General features: G+C 40.9%; 2 protein-coding genes and 1 long non-coding RNA gene across 19 annotated transcripts in view; 1 reads left to right on the top strand and 2 right to left on the bottom strand.

Moving 5' to 3' along the window:
* Positions 1 to 21,663, top strand: part of LOC145448180 (uncharacterized) — a 453,937-nt gene that overhangs the window by 63,555 nt on the left and 368,719 nt on the right. The gene's annotated exons all lie outside the window — the stretch shown is intronic.
* LOC145448158 (microtubule-actin cross-linking factor 1-like) overlaps positions 1 to 21,663 on the bottom strand; it is a 157,751-nt gene that overhangs the window by 70,060 nt on the left and 66,028 nt on the right. For all 17 annotated transcript variants that reach the window (XM_080326497.1, XM_080326498.1, XM_080326499.1 and 14 more), the window contains one exon: positions 958 to 1,190. In XM_080326497.1, coding sequence (XP_080182623.1) covers positions 958 to 1,190 — 233 coding nt within the window. The remainder of the gene's footprint in view (positions 1 to 957; positions 1,191 to 21,663) is intronic.
* LOC145448161 (uncharacterized) lies at positions 1,369 to 21,654 on the bottom strand. Its single transcript, XM_080326504.1, has 25 exons — positions 17,999 to 21,654; positions 17,612 to 17,830; positions 17,098 to 17,228; positions 16,640 to 16,873; positions 15,719 to 15,884; positions 14,794 to 14,948; positions 14,026 to 14,210; positions 13,818 to 13,967; positions 13,088 to 13,287; positions 12,883 to 13,022; positions 12,033 to 12,165; positions 11,875 to 11,975; positions 10,931 to 11,192; positions 10,073 to 10,200; positions 8,955 to 9,362; positions 7,976 to 8,193; positions 7,656 to 7,849; positions 7,409 to 7,591; positions 6,948 to 7,185; positions 6,511 to 6,719; positions 5,544 to 5,717; positions 5,236 to 5,473; positions 3,959 to 4,104; positions 3,710 to 3,878; positions 1,369 to 3,039 (listed from the first exon to the last, which is right to left on the bottom strand). The coding sequence occupies exons 1-25, from the start codon at positions 18,122 to 18,124 to the stop codon at positions 2,960 to 2,962; spliced, it is 4,587 nt and encodes a 1,528-aa protein (XP_080182630.1). The 5' UTR covers positions 18,125 to 21,654; the 3' UTR covers positions 1,369 to 2,959.

Raw genomic sequence — 21,663 nt, 5'->3', positions numbered from 1 at the left:
TTTATTATGAGGTTCTGAACTCCAAAGTGTCTCTCAGTCCAATACAGTAGTTTTTCCCATTATAGGGCAAGTATGGTATCCGTGTAATAACATCACATCACTTTTTACAGAAAAGATGATGCTTATGACGAATACCATGTAGCGAACTTTGATTTTGTGTCGCAATGATTCCAAAAATCTTCAATTGTAACGAAACAGTTGATATATATCATTGTACGTCTCTTTATGCATAGATTGTTGATATACAATGTTCTTTCCAATTCTCTACTAGTTGCTGACGATTACCCCTGACGAGTGTCAGCCGAAAATATTCGGGTTCATTTCAATATGAATATACTATTTAATTGTATATTGAAGTTCTGTACCTCCAAGAAGCTCTTATGCATAGAAATGAAAAATATAGGCTCTTTCGAATATCAACTATATACGATGTCTCTTAATGTGAAACCAGATTATTCAATTTGTGAGCACAGACTATTCCACATTTTCCCCCAATCTTGCATTATCATTGCACGTCATAGCATATTTCTCCTTTATGAGTCTCGTTATGATTTTGGAAATCCCAGTGCTGGTGTGACATGAAAAGCTTGCCATTAATGATGATTGCATTGAAGAGGTAAGATTATCGCTGACCTGTTAGTAATTAGCATGGGAGCATCTGTATCAATTGCTGCTCTATACAGAGTCATGAAATATTAGGGATTTGGTGTATTTTCATTTAGAGCTTAGATAGACATTCGGTAGCGACTTGTGGTTTGCACATAGTCAATACTGATCCGGGCCATATGTTTGACATGCCTGCTTTATATATGACTTGAATCTATGCTGATTGATATATTTAGTCTCAATACGTATGCGCCTATATTACTTCATTGTCATGGAGACGCATGGCACAAGTTTTCGCTACTACTTTTCAAAGGATAAGTCCCCCCAACACCAGTGCTCCACGCTCCTTACCTGTCGTTAGTAGCATCCAGAAACTGATCTACATCGTTGCACGTCTTTTCGATGCGGGGAGTCGATTCTGCAATGTCACTTACGAGCGACCTTTGCTCATCGACCAATTTCTTCAGAGTTGGGATGTCATTCAGAAAATCATCGGGCCCGGCAACAGCTTCCAGCGCTTCTTCGTGGAGACACAATGCTTCTGTGTCAGCATCCAGCTGCCCTTGGAGGGCCGCATATTTGTCCTAAGCAATCATGAAAATACATTCACAATCAAAATTGAAAAACAACATTTGCCTTCACAGCCTTGATGCATTGCCTTTTCACGACAGACTAAACGCTGGACCCGATAACACAGACAGCATCACCCAAAACACAAAGTACGTCACCACAACACCAAAACCTACCCGTTCACTCGACATGTATACGATTTTCATTTATTCCATTACAAGAACTATCGCAGCTGGAAAAAAAATAAGGCCACTTTCGTTTTTATTTCAAAACCAACATATAGAGAAAATTGTATTTCACATTCACCATATACTAAGAGAGCGTTGACAGTCAACTAAACGAAACAAAATTACAGCAAAATAATAACCAGAAAGAGAAAATTCATTTCTTTCAATGTAGGCTACAGCAATTTAAACACCATAATCTAAAAAGAATCAGAATTTGATTCAAAAATTTGTCTACAATTGTGAGCTTATCTTGTTAGCTCTAAAATTCAACAACTTGGATTAATCAGGAAGCTCAATTACCCTGTTCAAAAACCATTGTTGTTCCAAAGGCACTGGATTCCATTATGAAAATTGATTAGTACTTTGTACAAGTTTTCCACATTTCAAGTTTAGTACATACAGTACCAAACCCATGTATGAATTATACAGAATTAAAAAGTGCAGATGATAGAGAAGGTAGCTTGGACAACCACCAAGCTATTGACGGATGGTATCTACAATTGCAATACACAAATAAGGCTGGATTATAATTTCATCAGGCTGAAATTCAAGGATATCACAATCCCGATTTCGTTTCAAAATTAAAATAATACAGTCAATCATTTGACATAGTTATTTTTTTAATTCAAATTAATGATATCGTTTGATGGTCACTACTGGATTGATTTGATACAAATACTGTTGCTTCTACAGTGTATTTACTCACAGACTACACACATTAAGTACGCTACTATCGCTTGAGATTAATACTGAATCACACCTATTAACAAATGATTCTTGCAACTAGTCGATTAGCGAATTTTTGTACCATATTTCGCACATCTATATTATCAAGTTTGTGTAACTTTACAGTACCTATAATGATTATATTTCAAAGGTACTCATGGTATTGTGTAAAACGATCTATCACCAGTGTACATTTCACTATAAGTGAGAGTAGACGCAATAATGCATCTCGGATATGGCTCTCAATTGCATTGATTTTAACTAGTTACAATTTATATACAGGTGGATATTTTAGGAAATTAGTCGTCAAAATTTTCATTATACAGGTAATTCTGCACACCGAATATTGTATACGTATTGACAAGATTCTACACCCCACTGACCGTGATTTTCACGTAAAATGAAAATGTACCGTGTATACATATATGTACTACTTAAACTCCAAGGTACACAGCTACAGATATGAGTTGTAGAAGGCATTAGTTTTAGAATATGTGCGCTAATCAATAGCAAATACTTAAGGCACTTTGTGGACAGCCATTTACAATCTTTGACACATTTCCCCTGTACACAGCCCCCAAAAAACCAGCTAAATTATTGTACATTGTGTTAGTATCGTCTTACTCTACTCTACAGGGTTGGAACTTTCTCCTTCGACAACAACGTTCAAAATTGTTTAAAACAAGGAAAAAAGTGATTGTGCAACAGTCGTGGTAAAAAGGCAGTCGCAAAACACAGTTGCACCATTCTCATGTAACAAAAGTGGCGCATACAATCACATATGTACATAAGACGACGAATCTTTATCGGCGTCAGAGCAAATTCAGATTTTATCTTCTCGGTGATGTGAGAGACCCAGTGTCGTCGTCGAAGCTACCTCGTCTTTTTGGGGTGCCAATCGGGCTTTCAGCTGCAACAAGGGAAGACACTTGTTCCATTTCTATACAAAAATACGGCCGACTACTACGGAGACTGGAGTAATAATGCATGAGGTGTATAAACGAAAGAGTATATTTTCCGATCCAAATAAATACAATAAAAATAAATGAATACTAATCCGGCACATTAGCAGAAGCTGACTCACTGCCACGGTTATCGAAGCTCGATGACCGTTATTTACCATAAAATACAAAATTGTCTATATAAACATGGAGGATTTTTCACATTTTCCATTATTTACGTTATTTTAACATGAATACATTATTCAATTGTAAATTGACGTTATATACCTTCAAGAGGCTCCTCTATCACAAAAAAATATCGCAGTCTTATAATGCAATCTTATATTTAGATATATTATATATAAACAAGTAATTATTCCAGATTCTGGAGAGGGTATAGGATGAAGGTGTGAGGTGCATAAAATGACTAGCAATCCAACGCATCACAAATGCAGATTACATATCCCCAAATCAACAGAATTACGGCTTATAAGACTGCAGACTGTATACCGGTGGTAGGATTTTAAGCAAAGTTAATTGCTGAAAACAGATTTCTTTCCAACAGCACAAAAGGACAAACTGGGAGGGAACTGTATGGACACGCTTGTATCCTTACGGGTTACATAAGGTTCCTCTTACCCCTCGAACTGGCAAGCGAGCTCGACAAGGAGGAATGCAAGGAGCCGGCGTGTATGGTCAAGCCGCCTGCTACCCGCGCACTCCTCTCGGCTCTCGGCAAAGCTTCCATAACCTTCAAACCGGTCTTGGAGTCGAGAGTGGATTTCTCGAGTGCTTCCGGATAAGTCAACTGAAAATCAAGAAAAATAACATTGAAAATTTCGCAGGCTTCAAATTAATTTAAAAAAGGAATCGAATTGTTGCACTTACCAACATGTTGGTCCGCAGATCGACTATGGAACGAGCGTATCGTCTCAAATCAGCGAGTTTATCGGCTTGCCTACGGTCGATCCATTGCCGCTCCAAGGCCTCGTCGATGGTGATACGCGAACCGGTGCGGTAATCGACAATGCCCCCTGCAAATATGCAGCAATAATGTGAGAAATTCTTGATTGCTGGTTGCAATATGCAAAGTTTGCACTCGCTGAGGAGAATTTCCATGTGGACTAATGATATTTGCCCAAATTTTCATCTGCCCACCCAAATTTATCATCCTAGCTATGCTTATGTTTGGGGTTAAACTTGACTTGATATCACAATTACGGTGTAATGTCAGTCTAATGAAACAGCCGCAGAGTTACTAAAAAACATCATCACCTTTGAGACAAGGCTATCAGTCTACTTCTGCTTTGAAAATCACAATCCTTGCTGGTACTGAAGCAGAGTTTCATATCAATACTTGAACTGGTATTGAATGTCATTTATGAGTACTAATCACCTCAAAATTGAGAAAAATCAATACCCTCGTAAAACATGCTTCTGTTATTCAGAAATTCACTGAGTTTGCAGGTTAAGAAATGAGCATAGTGGCCATACTTTCATCATAAGCTACACAAAAATGATACTTTAAAGGGGCACTGCACTCTAAAAGTGATGTGGTCTGAAATTGAAGGGTAAAATGAAAAAAAAAATATTGGAAGTAGCTGTTTGCTTCAGAATGCTACCGTAATGGAGCTGCAATGTATTGAAATTTCCACCAACACATCACGCTCCAGCAGTCACGCAGAGATCGAAACTTTATATAGTTGTCAGCCGATGTCATGGAGGAAATATGTCGTACACGCCAAGGTGGTTTAGATACCGCGTTCAAAGGAAGATGTTCACGTTCAGACAGGAGATTATGTCAAAATCGGGCCTAGTGTATTCTATTTCTGTCGTGTACGACATATTTCCTTCATAACATCGGCTGACAACTATATAAAGTTCGATCTCTGCGTGACTTCTGGAGCATGTGTTTGTGGAAATTTCAATACATTGCAGCTCTATTACGGTGGCGTTCTGAAGCAAACGGCTGCGGCCATTCTTTTTTCTTCCTATTACCCTTTAATTGGAGACCACATCATTTTTAGAGTGCAGTGTCCCTTTAATGCTATTAAAAGCATAGTGTCAAGTTTTGACCGGTTCAAAGCACCGCTTCATACCCATTTATTTGCAGATCGCATTCCAGACCTATTTTTACAGCTTGATAATCGAATTGAAAATGTCACCTGTCACGTATTGGTATTCCAATAACTTCATCCCAGCGTCGTAATAGCACAGCCCTTTCTTTATAGCCTCGCCTAGAGACACAAGCTGTTTCGAACGCCGATCTTCATAGCCTTTGAAAGCCATTTCGGCTTTCTCCAACTTTTGACCCATACGTCGGTCAATCACGCCCTTTGACACTGCGTCAGCAACGCTCAATCGTTCCGTATCCAAAGGATTGATCACGCCACCAGTGGCCGCCTAAATAAGTTATAATCAGATAATAATCAGATTCTCATTTAGCGATTATATTACAGCTTTCGTATTTTACCTGAGCTTCAAGCAACCTTTGCGCAGTCGTGCTGTCCACTATTCGTCTTTTTTCAGCTTCGGGGATGGTAATGCATTCGCCCTTCTTCAAATCCAAGATGCCCCCGATCGGGCCCTGGCTGCCGAATGACAGAAGGGACAAGCGGGCTGTGAGTTCTTCAGCAGATATTTCGCCCTGCAGAGATAGAGAAATAATATAATCACACACACCAAAATGGGGTTAAATGAAGTCGCTTCACCATCTATATTGATTTTATTCACACCAGTGGCTAATCCAGAGATAAACAGCTTTGGATATGCGTTTATCCCTACAAAATCATGCAACCTTGCCAGGAATATAGAGACAAATGGAGTATAAAGTCAAGGAAGTGAGCCGATACCGAGGAGGATGAGACAGGTCAATGGAGTAAAAGTTGTTTCTATTTTACTGGATCAGTCTTAGCGTTATGTTATTGCAGTTTGTATGTTTGTTATTGCAGTTCGCGACTATGTGTAGTCATCACTATAACAGCACATCGACAGAAGTCTTTCTATATTTCGAATTTGGTCAACCTCATTTAGAGGATGTTCCCGATGAGAGTCAGTCGGAAAGCTTCAAGTGGCATGAAATTGGCAATATGAATCTATCATTCATTGCTACATTGTCACTTTCGAAATTCGTTTTCACTGCCTATTCATTAATAGTATCTGCCATGTTATATACTCATTTATAAGGCTAGGTATAATGAATCGAATAGTGAAAGGCGACATTTTCTAAACCTTATTTCATACAGTCATACATTTCAAAACGTGTAGCACAAGGTATACAATATCTTATGAACATATTTATACTCTTCTTTTATGGGAGCATAACGGAATCAACTCATTCAGGTATTTTAATTTTGCCCATCCTACCTCATAAATTAGCATGTTATATACAATTCAAAAATTACAGGAATGATCGTGTAAGCATCCAGAGCAAATCATACCGTCTTGAACTTCTCCGCAGTGCCCTTGTCCACAAGACTCTTATCGACGGCGGCGTCGATTGACATGTTGCTGCCTTGCGCATCAACAAATATCTCTTGCGTTGTCACGGTCTTGGACGAGGGCTTCGAGGGGCCGACAGCCTCCTCCGTCTCTTGCCACTCGCCTTCTTGTGCCATCAGCTGTTTCGCAGTGGCGCTGTCTATGAGACCTAAACCCAGCATCCAGATTAGATTTCAGAGATAATTTCATCAGATACATGCTATTCTGCCCAGTCGGTACACAACTTCACTTAAAAAGGTGATGTGGACATAGCTCAAAGCTACTTTTTACTCTCTAAAGCTCAAAGTCTAAAAAGAAACTATCAAGAAGAAGTGGAAATAGTCGAAAAACATGATGGTCCAAGTTAACCAGCGAAAGTTAAAAAACTGCTGCATACCTTTCTTATGAGCTTCTCGTACTGAGAGCTCCTTGCCAGTGTCGGGATCGACGATGATGACTTTTCTGGTTCTGCGCGTCGTGCGGTGTTTCTTTTTGCTCGAGCTGCTACGCTTGGACTTCTTGGACCTGGCGTCTTTCAGCAGCAGCAGCACCATGCCGCTGTCCGGCTCGATTTCGCACCGGGACATCAGTTCGAGGTAGGTCAGGTTCGCTTGCGTGTTCGGGTCGAAGAATCCCTAAAGAAGAAAAGAGGATTTGAATGAGGATGCAAGCGAAGTCTTGTATCCACTTCTATGCAGTGGCCTCACGAACACATATAACGGGTTCCTATGGCAATTATTTGGTAGCGCGCACAACTATTGTAATTTTGCATTGCCTTGCATATCGAACATAGGATTTGATTATGCACAAGCTACAGACGATGCTATACAATTTAGGGGTCCAAAAGAACACACAGACCTTTGTATCATCGGTCGGATCTTCAAGAATTTGATACAACTTTTCGTCAAAGATGCCTCTCCTGTAAGCGACCGAGATGGACACTCGGTGAGCAGCATTCGGATCGATAAGTCCGCCAGTAGCAATCTGCGCTTCCAAGAGTCGAATACCGCGGGATTCCGTGACGTAGCCTTTCTTCATCGCCTACAACAGAAAAGTAATGAAATGAAAATATGTTAATCTACTTCGAGAAGATCATCAAACTTACTTGGAACAATGACAATGTATTTCCATTGACCGGGTCTCGATACCCGGTGACTGCACGTTGGGCACGTTCGAGTGCGTCTTTCTGCGTGCTGTCTACCAAGCCTTTGCTGTAAGCGTCGCTGACTGACATACGATCGCCGGTCCTAGGATCGATGATAGTACCAGTAGCCGCTTGAGCCTCCAACAATTCAAGACCTGATTCAACAATAGGAAATGTTTAATAGTAGGCTGCGGTAGTGCGGAGAAAACTAAAGGTGGTCCGTCAGTAAGTAAATACTTCTAATTTTTCCAATGCAGAATATAATCACCCTAAAGACCTACCAGTTCCGCGTTTGATGATTCCTTTTTGTATTCCTTCCAGAATGCTGATTTTCTCGCCAGTGGCTTCCAAAATAAGCCCGGCGATTGGCTGCTCGCCGTGCAAATACTGATGTATAGAGTTGGCCACCTCGTCTTCGGAAAGCACTCCGTTTTCGAGGGCCCTCACGGTCTCCTCGGTAAGGATACCGGCTTCGAGCAAGTCCATGAGCGACGCCCGTCTGAGTAAAAGTGGGATGCAATATTACAAATCGTCAGATTGTTTATTTGGTACAGTCCCAGTAAAATCCCACATAAATCGAATGACAGCCCGCATTCGCTATGCAGCAATGTGCAAATTAGACAGTTACTGTTGATGCTAGCGAGTTTCAAACTGTGGTGCGTGAGACCCTCTCAAGTGGAACACAAGTGACTTTCTAACAGCAAAGAATTAGCGCATTTTACAATTTGGAAGAGCAAGACTGTTGAAATTTCAAACCCAGACGTCACCAATCACATTGAAACATGTCAAAATCAGGTATAGTCGCCTGCCAGGCTAGTATCTTCCCGTGCCTTGGCTAAGCCCTACCAATTTTTCGCCCTAACCATCACAATAAGTGTTTTCCATGATCAGTTAGAATCATTGCTGCTTTGCATTATCATCAACTGTGTTCCCTACAAAAATTGATATTTGCAAGCCGGAGACCAACTCAACAATATCTGGACTAGGGTAGGAGGAGGGCTGGGTGGGGTATTGTAGGGGAATTTATACTCCCCATATATGCCAGGGCCAGACAGTACACTTTTGATCTCCCCTGTTATTTGTAGAGCACACAATTGACGATCATGTGAAGCGCCAGAAATTTTCAAAGTGTTCATGGGGAGCAATGATTTACGCTGGACACCGGGAACACTTCATGAGTTATATAAGGAAGCACACACGACCCACTTGGCTGGTACACTGACACAGCTTCAGAATAGGCTCCCGTCAAGACCGACTTACTTTAGAAATCCGGTGGCAAACTGGATGTCATATCGGCTGCGTCTTCTCCCTGACGAAACTGTCTCGCCTACATCTTTACTGGTGACCTTCAACAGCTTAATTCCGGAATTTGGGTCCGTGATGCATTGTCCAACCAGCTCCAAGTAGGAGCAGTTCTTTTTCGTGTTAGGGTCGAAAAAGCCTTTGGTATCATCAGAGGGGTCTTCCAAAATCTCGTTCATTCTCTCGTCGAAGATGCCTTGCTTGTACGCGGCTGCTATCGGCACCCGGTGGTTGACCCTGGGGTCGATGAGACCTCCGGTTGCGATTTGTGCTTCGAGAAGCCTGACGCCGCGCGTCTCAGTGACCAGACCTTTGCGCATGCACTCGAACAAGGACAGGATGTTTTTCGTTGTTTTTTCTTCATATCTGGAGAACAAGAATAATGTTTTGTAAATGCAACATCAATACATTGATTAGAACAGTGGTTTTCAGTGGCCACAGAGCTATTTGCAAAATGATGAAATTTTTTATGAAAAGTTTAGTTTTGTTTGTCTAACAATTTCCTCAGGCAACTATTCATATTGCTAAATCAGTTATACTTCCAGATTTCAGCATTTTAGTTGTGAACTTCAATGAATGCGATGAGGTGAATTCGAAATATGGACGGAATTCTGTCGCTATGACACAATATAATATGACGAGGGCGGAAACCATATTGCAGTACTCTTTAAACTCGCATGTAGTCAATTGCACAGACAGTTCCCAGAATCGTTCCACTATCACTGTTATATTTACCCTACCAGAGGGAACCAAAAATAAGAACTAATTGTATCGATATGAAAAGATTCCTTCAGTTCCTCATTCCAGTTTCCTGGCAATCTACGAAGTATGTTAGATCTTCACTATTATATGTTAAAGGTAAACTTCCATCAATGATTCAAGCTGGAACAAGAGATGGGCCATGGAACACTTGCAATACAGGAATTGGTCCAGGAACATGACAAGGTTGAAAACCATTGGATTGATTAGAGCGTTACCACATTACAACAATTTCGGGAAGCAGTCGATGAGGAAATATTACTAATAAACTGATGGTGATTCAGATAAGGCTTGAAATGATAGCCAAGCTTCCTTACCCAAGCACAGCTCGCTCTGCGCGCTCCAGCGGCTCAATATGGCTTCTCTCGATCAAACCAGACGAATAGGCGTCCATGACGCTCATCTTCTCTCCGGATTTGGGATCGATGATATTACCGGTTGCGGCCTGCAAAAACGAAACGTTATAACGATCGCCCAACATTTGAGCATGCGACACAATGAAGAATAACAGATGAGCAGGAAACACTTGAGCGGGTGACTTTCGACCACAAAGCTAACGATGGCAACAAAATCAAACCTGACACTTAACCTAAAATCATCCCCTAATCATAACCCAAGTATTAATCCCCCTAACAGCATCCTAATCCCAAACCTAACTCTAACCTAAACTTAACCATCTCTTTAATCCACATGCTCGAGTTTCGCAAGCTCAAGTGTTTAGAGGTGGTGAAGTAGCCAGTGTTGGTAATTAATAAGTAGTAGCAATGCCTAAAATTTCTACTTAACAGTAAAAGTAGCGATTAGCAAAACAACTTCAGTTGTGGAAGTGGAAAATGAAGTTTAAAAAAGTGTTCAAGTACATTCTTTAAAAAAGTAGATTGGTCAAGAGGGGACAAATTTGTAACTAAAATTATTATCTAGGAAAATTCCATACCTTATTTAACATCCACTTGCATATTAAAAACTTTATTTTTTACTTTTAGACGATGTTCTTACGCGAGGACTATCAGATTTCAAGGTGCATCTTCGTGACATAACCAAAATGATAAACGGCACTACCAATAGCTACAGTTTTTGACAATATATTCATTCAGTTACATGGATACAGGGTTAATTCACTCGTAAAAGTGTTACAAACATATCTCAAAACTATTCTGTGAACTATTCCAAGTTACCTGCGCTTCCAGGAACTGAAGAGCCGTGCCTCTCATGAGCAGCTCGCGCTTGGTGGCTTCGTTGATGCTCAGTTTTTCGCCCGTGTTGGCGACCAACACGCCTCCAATGGGCTCGTCACCCTCCAGATTCCTGCGAATTTGCTTGCGTACTTCTGACTCCAGAATGGCTCCGCTCTTCAGTTGGGCGGCCGTCTCTTCGCTCACGACACCCGTTTTCACCAAGTCCTTGAGCTTGGCCCATCGTCTGTATCCGGTCTTGAATCTACGCGAAAGATGAAACTTTGTACTTGAAATCAGATCGATATTTAATCAAAGAAAAAGATACAGATAACATTTTCTTATCACACAGCTAGCAAAGAGATTAAATTATAAGATACATACCAAAATAAGTGAACAAACTGGCCAAACGCAAGTTTTCTATTCTTTCACAGAAACTAGGAATAGGTTTGTTCTTCTCTGTATTACAAGCGTACGTCATTCCAAATCTTCGGTTAGTGTACTAAAATTGATCAGCAGCACAGCCGTACAAAAGATACCAGTATAAGGTTGTAACAAATAAAGTTTTAATCATTTGCAAGTGGACGTTAAATAAGGTGTGAAAGCTGCCAAGGTCTTACCAAGAGAAAGATGATACCCAAATCTAATTTGAATACAAAAGGTAGCAGTTAAAGAGTACTTGGGACTGTTAGAATGACTACTCCCTACTATCAATCGATCTAGTACGTTGATTTGCATTATGAGAGAAGAAATCCTGGTGGCTCAGTGTTCACATGCACTCTTTAGGCAGCAATTTATAGTGTTAAGATTGAGAAAAACCCAGATATTTGGATATCGATACCGATACAACATATATGTGCCAAGAAAGGCGATCTGCCGATCAAAATCTGGCATTTTTAAATCAGAACTTTGAATCTGGATGATGTTTTATGCTGATTCCCACTTACGATATCTCGTCTGGATTCTTGCTTTTGACAGCCGTCTCGTGAGTGACTGTAATTTTCTCAATTGTTTTTGTCTTCTTGCTCGTCCTCGAAGGCGAATCGGTCTTGATAACAAGAAAGGATGAGAATGGTGTTCTTGAAACACCAGCATATAAACTCACCGTGTCATCCTTCGACGTCTTCTTAGGCGTTTCTTTTCTCTTTTCGCGTTCCTTTGACTTTGACGAACGCTTCTTAGGCTTCTTTTCTTGCAGGACGAGGAATCGCAGTTTGGTTGTCTCGTCCGTAACGCACCTGAAATGGGATTCACAGATTGCTCTCAAACGTCACGTGTATTAGATTTCGAGGTGCAAAATGATGCGGTCGCATACATAATTTATAATTAAATTTTTATCGAACAATTAGATTTGGCGGGAAAGACCGGCGCTCCGACTCCCACAATCTAACTCAGGAAATGAGCGAAATTTGAGAAATAGCAGCTGGGCAGAAAATGAAAACGAACATAGTCAACAAAAACCACTTTGCAAAGCACAGAACAAACAAGACCAGCCGGTTTTCGTGATGATTATTACGAAATTTCACACTCTGTGACACGCCGGGGGTTCCTCATATTTTAATTTAAACTCAACAATCAATCGCCAGATAATGAAAACCTGTACAAATTTACACATTACTTTTCACTGCAACATATACCACACATAAAATAAAAGGTGGTCAGTAGCAAATTACTCGGGTAGATTTTATCTACTTGTAGTCCTTACTCAAGTAGTTGCACCTTTACTTCTACTCGACAATCTGTAGGCACAACAGATAACCTTTCACATTGTCAATCACGTGAAGTAGAAAGTAGTTTTGGAAAAGTTTTGGAAAAAAAGTCCATCGGTGGCCTATTTGTGGTAGAGAAATATAATCCGACACCATTACACATAACAACAGTCTTTGTGCATGTAGCCTACTGTACAAGATAACATCGACTCATATCAGCATTACTAGTGATGAGAAGCATCATACCGTTCCATAAGCTCCAAATAGCTCAAATTCTCTTGCGTGTTGGGATCGAAAAATCCTTTTGTGTCGTCAGACGGGTCTTCCAAGATTTCATTCATTCTCTCGTCAAACAGACCTCTCTTGTAAGCAACCGATATTGGCACCTGCACGCGGTCAAAAAGGGAAAAATACAGAATAGGAAACTCGAAATTCAAGCGCAACCACATACTCGATGCGCTGCTCTCGGATCGATGAGACCGCCCGTCGCAATTTGTGATTCCAACAGACGAATACCCCGCGATTCCACGACCAGTCCCTTGCTCATCGCTTCAAACAACGATAGGACTTTATTGGTGCCCGGCAATTTGTAACCGTACACTGCTCGTTCTGCACGTTGTAGTGTGTCGACGTGAAGCTGGTCGATGAGACCTAAAGTGAAATTACACAGTTTAATTTCAATCGGGATCTTGAAAAATTGAAGATTGAAACTCCTAACTATCGGGCAAGTAGCCATTGTTGGCACTCAATAGCAGTAGAGGCAATGCTATAAATTTCTACTCGATTACAAGTATTGAAGTGGCTTTCATGGCATGATAAAACTACTTCAAATAGACGTAGAAAGCAACAGGTACTCAAGGACTAAATTAGGATGACACGTTGCATGACTTTAGCAGTCAATCGCCGGTGACAGTTTCAGAAATAGAAAGACGCATCTGTGCGACTAACCCACAATGACTAATGGCAATGAATAGAATATGTGAACCTATTACTTTCTACTTGACGAAAATTGAAGCTAAAAAAGTCAGTGGTTGTAAAATGGAAGTAACGTAGAAACGTAATCACTTGTGTGTGTGTAAGTGGTTGAACTAAACCCACTTAAATATTTAAACCCAGTTTAGTACTTTGTAACAGTAGAATTAGGTGTAGAGATTACTTCATGATCTAGCCGTGTCTCATACCTATCTTGGCAGCTTCGTCCACGGACATTTTCGACGCCGTCTTGGGGTCGATCACGTTTCCCGTGGCTGCCTGCGCTTCCAGAAGCTCAATTCCGGTGCCCCGTTTCAAAATGCCACGCTGCACAGCGTCGTTGATGGACAGCTTCTCACCTGAGATTCGGTTCAGATTAATTGAATATCATCCAAAAGAGGGCATCTATCAAGGTACCAGTTGCTTGCAGGATGACTCCGGCGATGGGCTCTTCGCCTCCGAAAAGATATTGTCTCAGTTGAGACGCTAAGTCTTCCTCCTGGATGGCGCCTTCCTCGAGACCAACCACTTGTTCCTCGGTGATCAGACCAGCGTCAAATATATCGAGCAAGCTAGCATCACGTCGGAATCCGGTCTTGAATCTGTAAAGGCAATGCTTGTTGAGGAGCAGTTTTGCGACTTGGACTTCGGCCATTTTTTTGTTCGGGATTCAATTTCTGGATTCATCCTAATTCCAATAACTAACAAACAATTGACGCCGTTGGATTTCGGAAGCAGGCTTGTGACAAATTATGTACATTTACTTTCTGATCTGTGCAATAGAACTCAGAAAATCCCAGATCAAATTCAACCACAGTCAACGTAAATTCTAGGGATATCTTTAGCTCAATGCTACCACAGTATTTTTTCTATGCGTCGTTCTGTTATTACAAGGGTTGTATTTTATTAATGTTCTGCATTATTAATTATTATCAGAGATTGAATCTGTACTTCTTGTTTTACTGTAGTAATGTTCAGTGACAAATGAGTTTTTGTGCACTCTTTGTGAGGCAAAGATTCATATGTCTTTCAGAATTGCACAGACAGCATTATGCGATTGCTACAATCATTATCATCATTATGCGAGTTAGGTTAATTGGAGTAATCGATAACCAATTGATACAGGATACATCACAGAATACAGCAACGACAGTGAGTTTTTACATCAGGGATAGGTTTACTAACTTGATATTCTTCCGGCTACGTTTCGAGGCTATCAATTCAGCAAGATCCATATTCACTCTTGCCAAGTCCACGTCTCTTGTGAAGGGCAAGAGCCTGACGCCTGTAGCAGGGTCAACTGTACTTTTCGACATCAGTTCGAGGTAGGTGTTGTTTTTCTGAAAAAATAGGATTGGTCAGATACATAACTGGTCAACGTTCATGGTCATTCCGTACACATAGCTTCAATAGGGGATTAAACATTTATAACCGTAAAAACTCTATCTGAAATGTTTACGAGGTTGAGGCATCAAACAAAACTACAGCATACCCTTTGCCTCTCGAATATTCGAACAACTACATTATGGCAAGGATAACCAAATCGGAATCATTGATGACATACCATCATAGCACCATATGGGAATGCACATCATCCAAGCCAAAAAAGCTTATGCAGCTCCTAACTGTCATTGCCCACATCTACCAATCAGGCAGGACTGGATTATGAATGAGCTATGCCATGTGATGGCGGAATGCGGTAGCCACCCGGCCATAGACTAATTCCGGAAAATAAGGAAATCAGAATATTCCATGGTCTCAGTTGAATATTGTGCAATTGAAACAATGTGGCTAGAAATCGTAAAAAATGAATTCCGAAATAGGTCAACCATCTGTCACGTAATTAGAAGTCTATAATTCAACAGACTGCTGACCTCAGAGTATTTACTGTGCAAGCATTGGAATGCTTGGAACGCCAAACGCACATGGGTGGCGGTAAAAAAACAAATAATAAAAGCAAATACAGGTTCAAATTTTTTTTCACAATTTACTCAAAAAACGCACAATACCGTGTTTTGTTTACCAAGTGGGTGTACACGCGGTACGAACTGCATCAAGATATTTTATACCTTCACAAACCACACCTATAACAAAACAAAAAAACCATTACCTTGGTGTCTGGATCGAAAAACCCCTTAGTGTCGTCAGATGGGTCTTCTAATATTTCGTTCATCCTTTCGTCGAACAAGCCTCTACGGTAAGCGACAGAAATTGGTACACGGTGGTTAGCCCTCGGGTCGATCAGGCCTCCGGTGGCAATCTGGGCTTCGAGTAATCTGGAAAATAGTTGTAAACTCATAATAGAAACAATTTAGATTCACACTTGGACACGTAGAAAATACTACACCAGTATTTATAACAAATCAAAGGGTCAATCTCACTGCTGTAACTTCCAAAGTAGTAGGCTAAATGGTCAATAGGGCCTAACCTGATCTTCAATATTCCTTTTTATCGAGTAAAGCCTAACTGGTTCAGTGAATGTGCTGGTTCTAATCAATATCGTTGATAACCACTAGTTCATGAGATTTATAACCAACATTGCAACGAAGGACGTTACTACAGAAAAATGCATAATTGATACCAGTAATCAATTCTAAATCAAATATTTCCAGTAATTTTAGTCCATATCAGGGTCACCATAAACGGAACTGTAATTCTATAAATGTAATGTTTCATTAACCATGGGTATTTCCACAACAAAGGTAGTATATACCCATAGTATATAATTAAAAACAAAATGAGCATATTGGTACATTTACACGTTATATATTACAATAATAAGTCACAACTGTGTGTGAATTGACAGTAACAAAGTTGTTTGGAGTCTTCGGTGTATAATCTGTGCATTTTTGCCAAACAATATGGACGTAATGGGTAATTCAGTTTCAGTGAAACCGTAATATACGTTTTTCACGACTAACCGTAGGAAAATATGGCCAAATTCCAACCCTGGTTCATATACCCATTTAGCTTAATGACACCCCATGTAACAGGAAAACACTCAAAACTGAAAATTATTCGCAACAATTACCTTATGCCATGCGATTCGACGACGTAACTCTTTTTCATAGCCTCATACAAGGAGAGCGTTTTGTGAGTGACAGGATCTTCAAAGCCGAAAACGGCTGCTCCTGCACGCCTCAAACCGTCCTCGTATTTCTCTTCAACCAGTCCTTTCTCTATGGCATCGTTGACACTCATCAGTTCTCCGGTCAAAGGATCAATCATGCTGCCACAGGCCGCTTGCGCTTCCAGCAAACCAAGCCTGAACACACAAACGTATTTCTAAACACAATAAAAATTGATTTTTAAAGTACTTGAATATGATCTCCAAACGCAATTCAAAATAAATACCACATACAACCTGAGTCTCTTAAAATATCATACACATATGCTCAGAAGTCAATAGAGCGAGTCAACTCAAAAACACCTGCATCAACATTTCGGCACCCCAAGAATAGGATAATGATAGGGTAACACGAGACTTACCCTGTTCCTGCCATGATAATACCACGGATCATCGCTTCGTTGACAGACATGACCTTGTTGTCCGCCTTTTGTATGATAACACCAGATATTGGTTGGTCCCCTGACAAATATCGTTTCAGGCTTTGTTCAACCTAAATATCATGAGCAATGTCACTAAAATTCACTATGATTACATCAGTATATTGATTATTAGAATATCTACCTATCGTATGGGTTAAAAAGCACCTCAAACAGACATTTATAAGGATATCTCGATGTGTAGATTAACTATGGCAGTACTTTAACATGGGCGATTGTGTATGAAACTAGCGACCACACAGAACATAGTAAAGGTATTTTGCTCAGTATACCTAATTACCTACTACCTATACCTGCATCCAATGTACATTAATAAAAGACGATTGTCTATTTCTTGGTAATACCAGCATTAACGTGGTAGAACAAAGGTAATCGGACGTAATTGAACTTAAATCGTGTGGTTAAATAAAATTCAGCGGGAAACGGTGATGTTTACCTCGTCCTTAGGAATGGCGTCACATTCCAATTGCTGGGCAGTTTCCTCGGTAACAATTCCCGCATCTTGCAAGTCGAGCAGACTAGCTTCCTTCCTGAAGGAAGTCAGGAAATAGATGTCCCGCCTGGATTTCTTTTTAACAGTAGTCGTGGTGGTGGTAATCTCCGTGATAGTCGTGGTTTTCGCGTTCTTCTCTTCCTCCGCGCGCCTCGCCGCTTCCTGTGGAACCGTTGTGACGTCACAGTGAGTGACGTAATAATAACAATGAGCGCACGCAAACGAGAGAAATCGAGAAAAAAGTCAATAGCGCCTCATCCATCCACGCCTTCACTTGAATTAATCTGGTCAAGGTTACGATTGAAGCCTGTTATTAGCCTGTTAATTTACCAATTTCAGTCGCCTGTTCCTCAATTTTCTTCGCTTCCACCCGGCTACTAAATCGGTGGTAAGGCAGCAGCAGCAGCACAGACTAGACGCGCTAAAAACCGACCCGTCTCCGTCCGAATCGTCCATATCAAACACCCGGCAGTATCATAACCCTGACATTATTTACACGGACAATTACGCGGTTACGCACGATATTACGGCGCCCGCCATTCAAGACAGCAAAAGAGAAAATGACACTTCTCTCGGCTGCGTAAGCATATCTACGCCAACTTCACAGTTAAAACCAGAAGAAAGGACATCGCAGCGAGGCTTCTATTGACGCGATGCGCGGCATTGAAATAGCAATTACCGAACGGCTTAGACTTGTAGCGAAGTGTGAAAATCATCACAAACCAGTTATGTTCCACACGCTGATAGGTTACAACTTATTATACAACAAGTGACACAGCAAAAGGCGCGGTCAGCCTGTGTCACGGTTCGAAACTTAAGAAGTGCGACATCTGTTTTAATCCCGGTCTAAAGTCTTCAATTGTGCGCATGCATGATTCACGAAAACACTCTAATATGAAAGCGCGCATCCACTGACGTGAAGTTTACGAAAGTTCAATCACCATGCATTGAACCCGACTATCAATCGAGGGCCATCGACCACGAGATGTGTGCCTTCGTTTGGCGATGCCGAGGGCAGATTTTGTCGCTGAACCGCGATAGGTAACAGAAACCAACGCAACGACTATAGATTCTGTACGAGGGTTGACTTGGTTCGGATAAGCCACCACATATTCAGGAGAGGGGAAATCACGGCCACCGTGGCGTGCGTTAGTTCTACACCAATGCAAATCTACGAAGCTAGAATAAATTTCGCTTTTCTCGATCTCCATTTCTGCCGGAAAACGGGCCGCCTCGGCAGTATTGGATGAGGCGCATTGACACAGTGAAGTCATGAATCGGAGTAGAAGATCACCAGTACGTTACGAGAACGATTTCAAATCAGTCTCGGACACAAAAGCGGTATCACCAAATTCATCTCGTGGTTGACACCCGTCTACAAGAAATCAGTGTCTACGCCACAAATTACAGCAAAGTACCGGTATTAGTCACTGAACTACGTAGATATATAGATAGCTCAGTGGTATTAGTAGAAAGAATAGTTGTAATGCATGAATGATTGTTAGGCAATCTGCTACGATCGCATTTTGTCGCAAATGCTACAAATGAGCACCAAGTCATTAAAATGTGATTGCGAAATAGTGTGATGGTCTTGAACCGCGATAAATTACGCAGTGTCATAAAGTGGAGACAATGAAAAATTGAGGTACCATGAAAAATTAAGAGACGATAACAGATAAGAGTGCAGCTGAAATGTAGGTAACAATCTACAGCGCTCGGAGCATTGCAGGAAAATAGATTTAGCGATTAGATACCCTACACACAGTACACCTACTAAGTTGTCATCTATCATACTGATTCAAGAATAGTCAAATTACACTCGATGACCAGGACCTAGCGATTCGACACGTAATTGTTGGTTCGTTGATATTCATTATTCATCGTGAAATAGCCCTAACAATACGTCAAATTAAAGGCAAATCGGACGCTTCACGCAGAATTTTGCGATCACGTATATGATGCCAAACGAAAAATTTCGAATATTGAACTATAGAATGCAAATCAAATTATGTTCTCCCATTATGATTGACCTTTCCAATCTGCGCACTAGTGAATTCCGTGTTGGTTTACATTAGCGGCTTAACTATGTTATACGATTCAAACCAGACTGCTCATGATGTCAGCGCGGCTATCAAATCCAACCTAACCAACACAGGCCCAAAAGCAATCGCGCAAAAGCCACACGCCAAGGACACACGCGACAAGAGTTCGGACAGAAAAAGATCAGGCAGCAGCAGAAGACGCAAGATAAAAACACAAAACTGTTAACGGTTACTCACCAATAAGCATGAATCTCACCAAAGTCCTCGAAAACGCCGCATTCCAACCGTCTCGCCATACCAAACATAACACCGCAAGAGCCACGGACGCGGTAGTACCTATCTGCAGCCGGCACGCGCGCAAAATCCTAACGCATATACTCCTCGTGTCCCACGACTCGACACATAGCTCAAGGTATATCAAAACGTGCAGGTGGATATACAAAGGCAAGCAATTAAAGCGAGCAGCAGCATCACGCCCGGCGGGTATACCGCGGTGGAAAGGTTCTGATAATAATTCGTCCCGGTCATTTCACACTTCTTACCAACGGAATTGATACTCCTCAAAACATGTCGTTTTAATCAGACTTGAACAAATAGATCATCCTAGTTGCCGAATCAGACTAATTGATTCGAAATGCGGGTAATCTAATTCTAATCTAATTTGTGAAATGTTTCCAAGCTCTAATTTCAATTCGATTCTAAATTCGGGTAATAGCGAAAATGTCACAGGATAAATGTGCTGTGCGAAACGTGCCAAGCTTGTTGCACAGACATTTGCCATTCGGATATGAGTATGAACTCTGACTATATATGCACTGAGCTTGATTTTGCTGTATTTCTTCAATTCAATTTCCGAATTTTAAGACTTCAATAATTTAATTTTGATATGTTTCTATGATCAAATTTTGATTCGAGTCTCATTTATCATTTTACCGAAAATGCCATAGGAGATCTGTGTCGTGTCAAACGAGGCAAGCTTGTTGTACACACATTTGCGAATTCTCGTGCTTACAAGAATGGACTCATGACTTGATATCATTTTTGTTGTATTTCTCCCTAATTCGATATCCGATTTAATCTCCAAGTTTCTGTGAATTCATTAATGCGAATTTAAATCAAATTAAAAAAAAATGTGTTACTATAATTCTAATTCTATTCTAATTTGAAAACGCTTAAAAATTCCTTGGTGTCCAACTCCGGTTTTACTCATCCCGTCAATACACCAGTCGAATTATTATCAGACGTACTATGCGCGCGATATAAAAACGAGCAGTATTAGTAAAGGGTGCAAATAAGAGAGAATTGAAGATACACCGGAATTACGCGCAGCATTCCAATTGCGTCACCCGTCTCCCAGCATGATTCTCCGCACAGCAACGCACAGCTCGACAGGAAAACAGCAACGCAAAGCCATGCATACTATAAGTGCGACTTGGACTCGAGTCCGGGATGACCCTGATTGCACTTCCGCCGGAGTGCATTGTGACAAGTAACACGCAGTAGCTGGTTACTATTCACGGGGACCGTCGGCATACATACATACACAGTAACGCAACATATAAACGTACGCCACAGCGAATTCGCGTGTGCATCGGACATGCGATTAGATTGAACTGCACGATCAACGGCTTCTGTATAATCCAACACGGCGCCCCTGTCCAATCTAAACCTTTTCGCGTGACGCGCATGCGCGTTAAACAAGGCAATGCATCAAAAATGGCTGTGAAGGCACTCATATAATAAAGAAATTTTAGCTATATTCTACGCCTACCATGGTGTCTACGTTGCAGGCATATATACCGAGCTTAATGATGTCAAATTAACACGGTAATACGTTCATTAACTATCGAGAATTTTAGAATGATAATGCTAACAGGCGACACGATGTCAACCAATATGAAGTACTATAATACACCTGTGGCCTAAACTACAGCAGATCAGTTTTTGAGCTAA

This window comes from Botryllus schlosseri, chromosome 10, assembly GCF_051294905.1.
Source record: "Botryllus schlosseri isolate E-star chromosome 10, Bs_hap1, whole genome shotgun sequence".
Lineage (NCBI taxonomy): Eukaryota > Metazoa > Chordata > Ascidiacea > Stolidobranchia > Styelidae > Botryllus > Botryllus schlosseri.
This window is presented reverse-complemented; position numbering and strand designations above follow the sequence as displayed.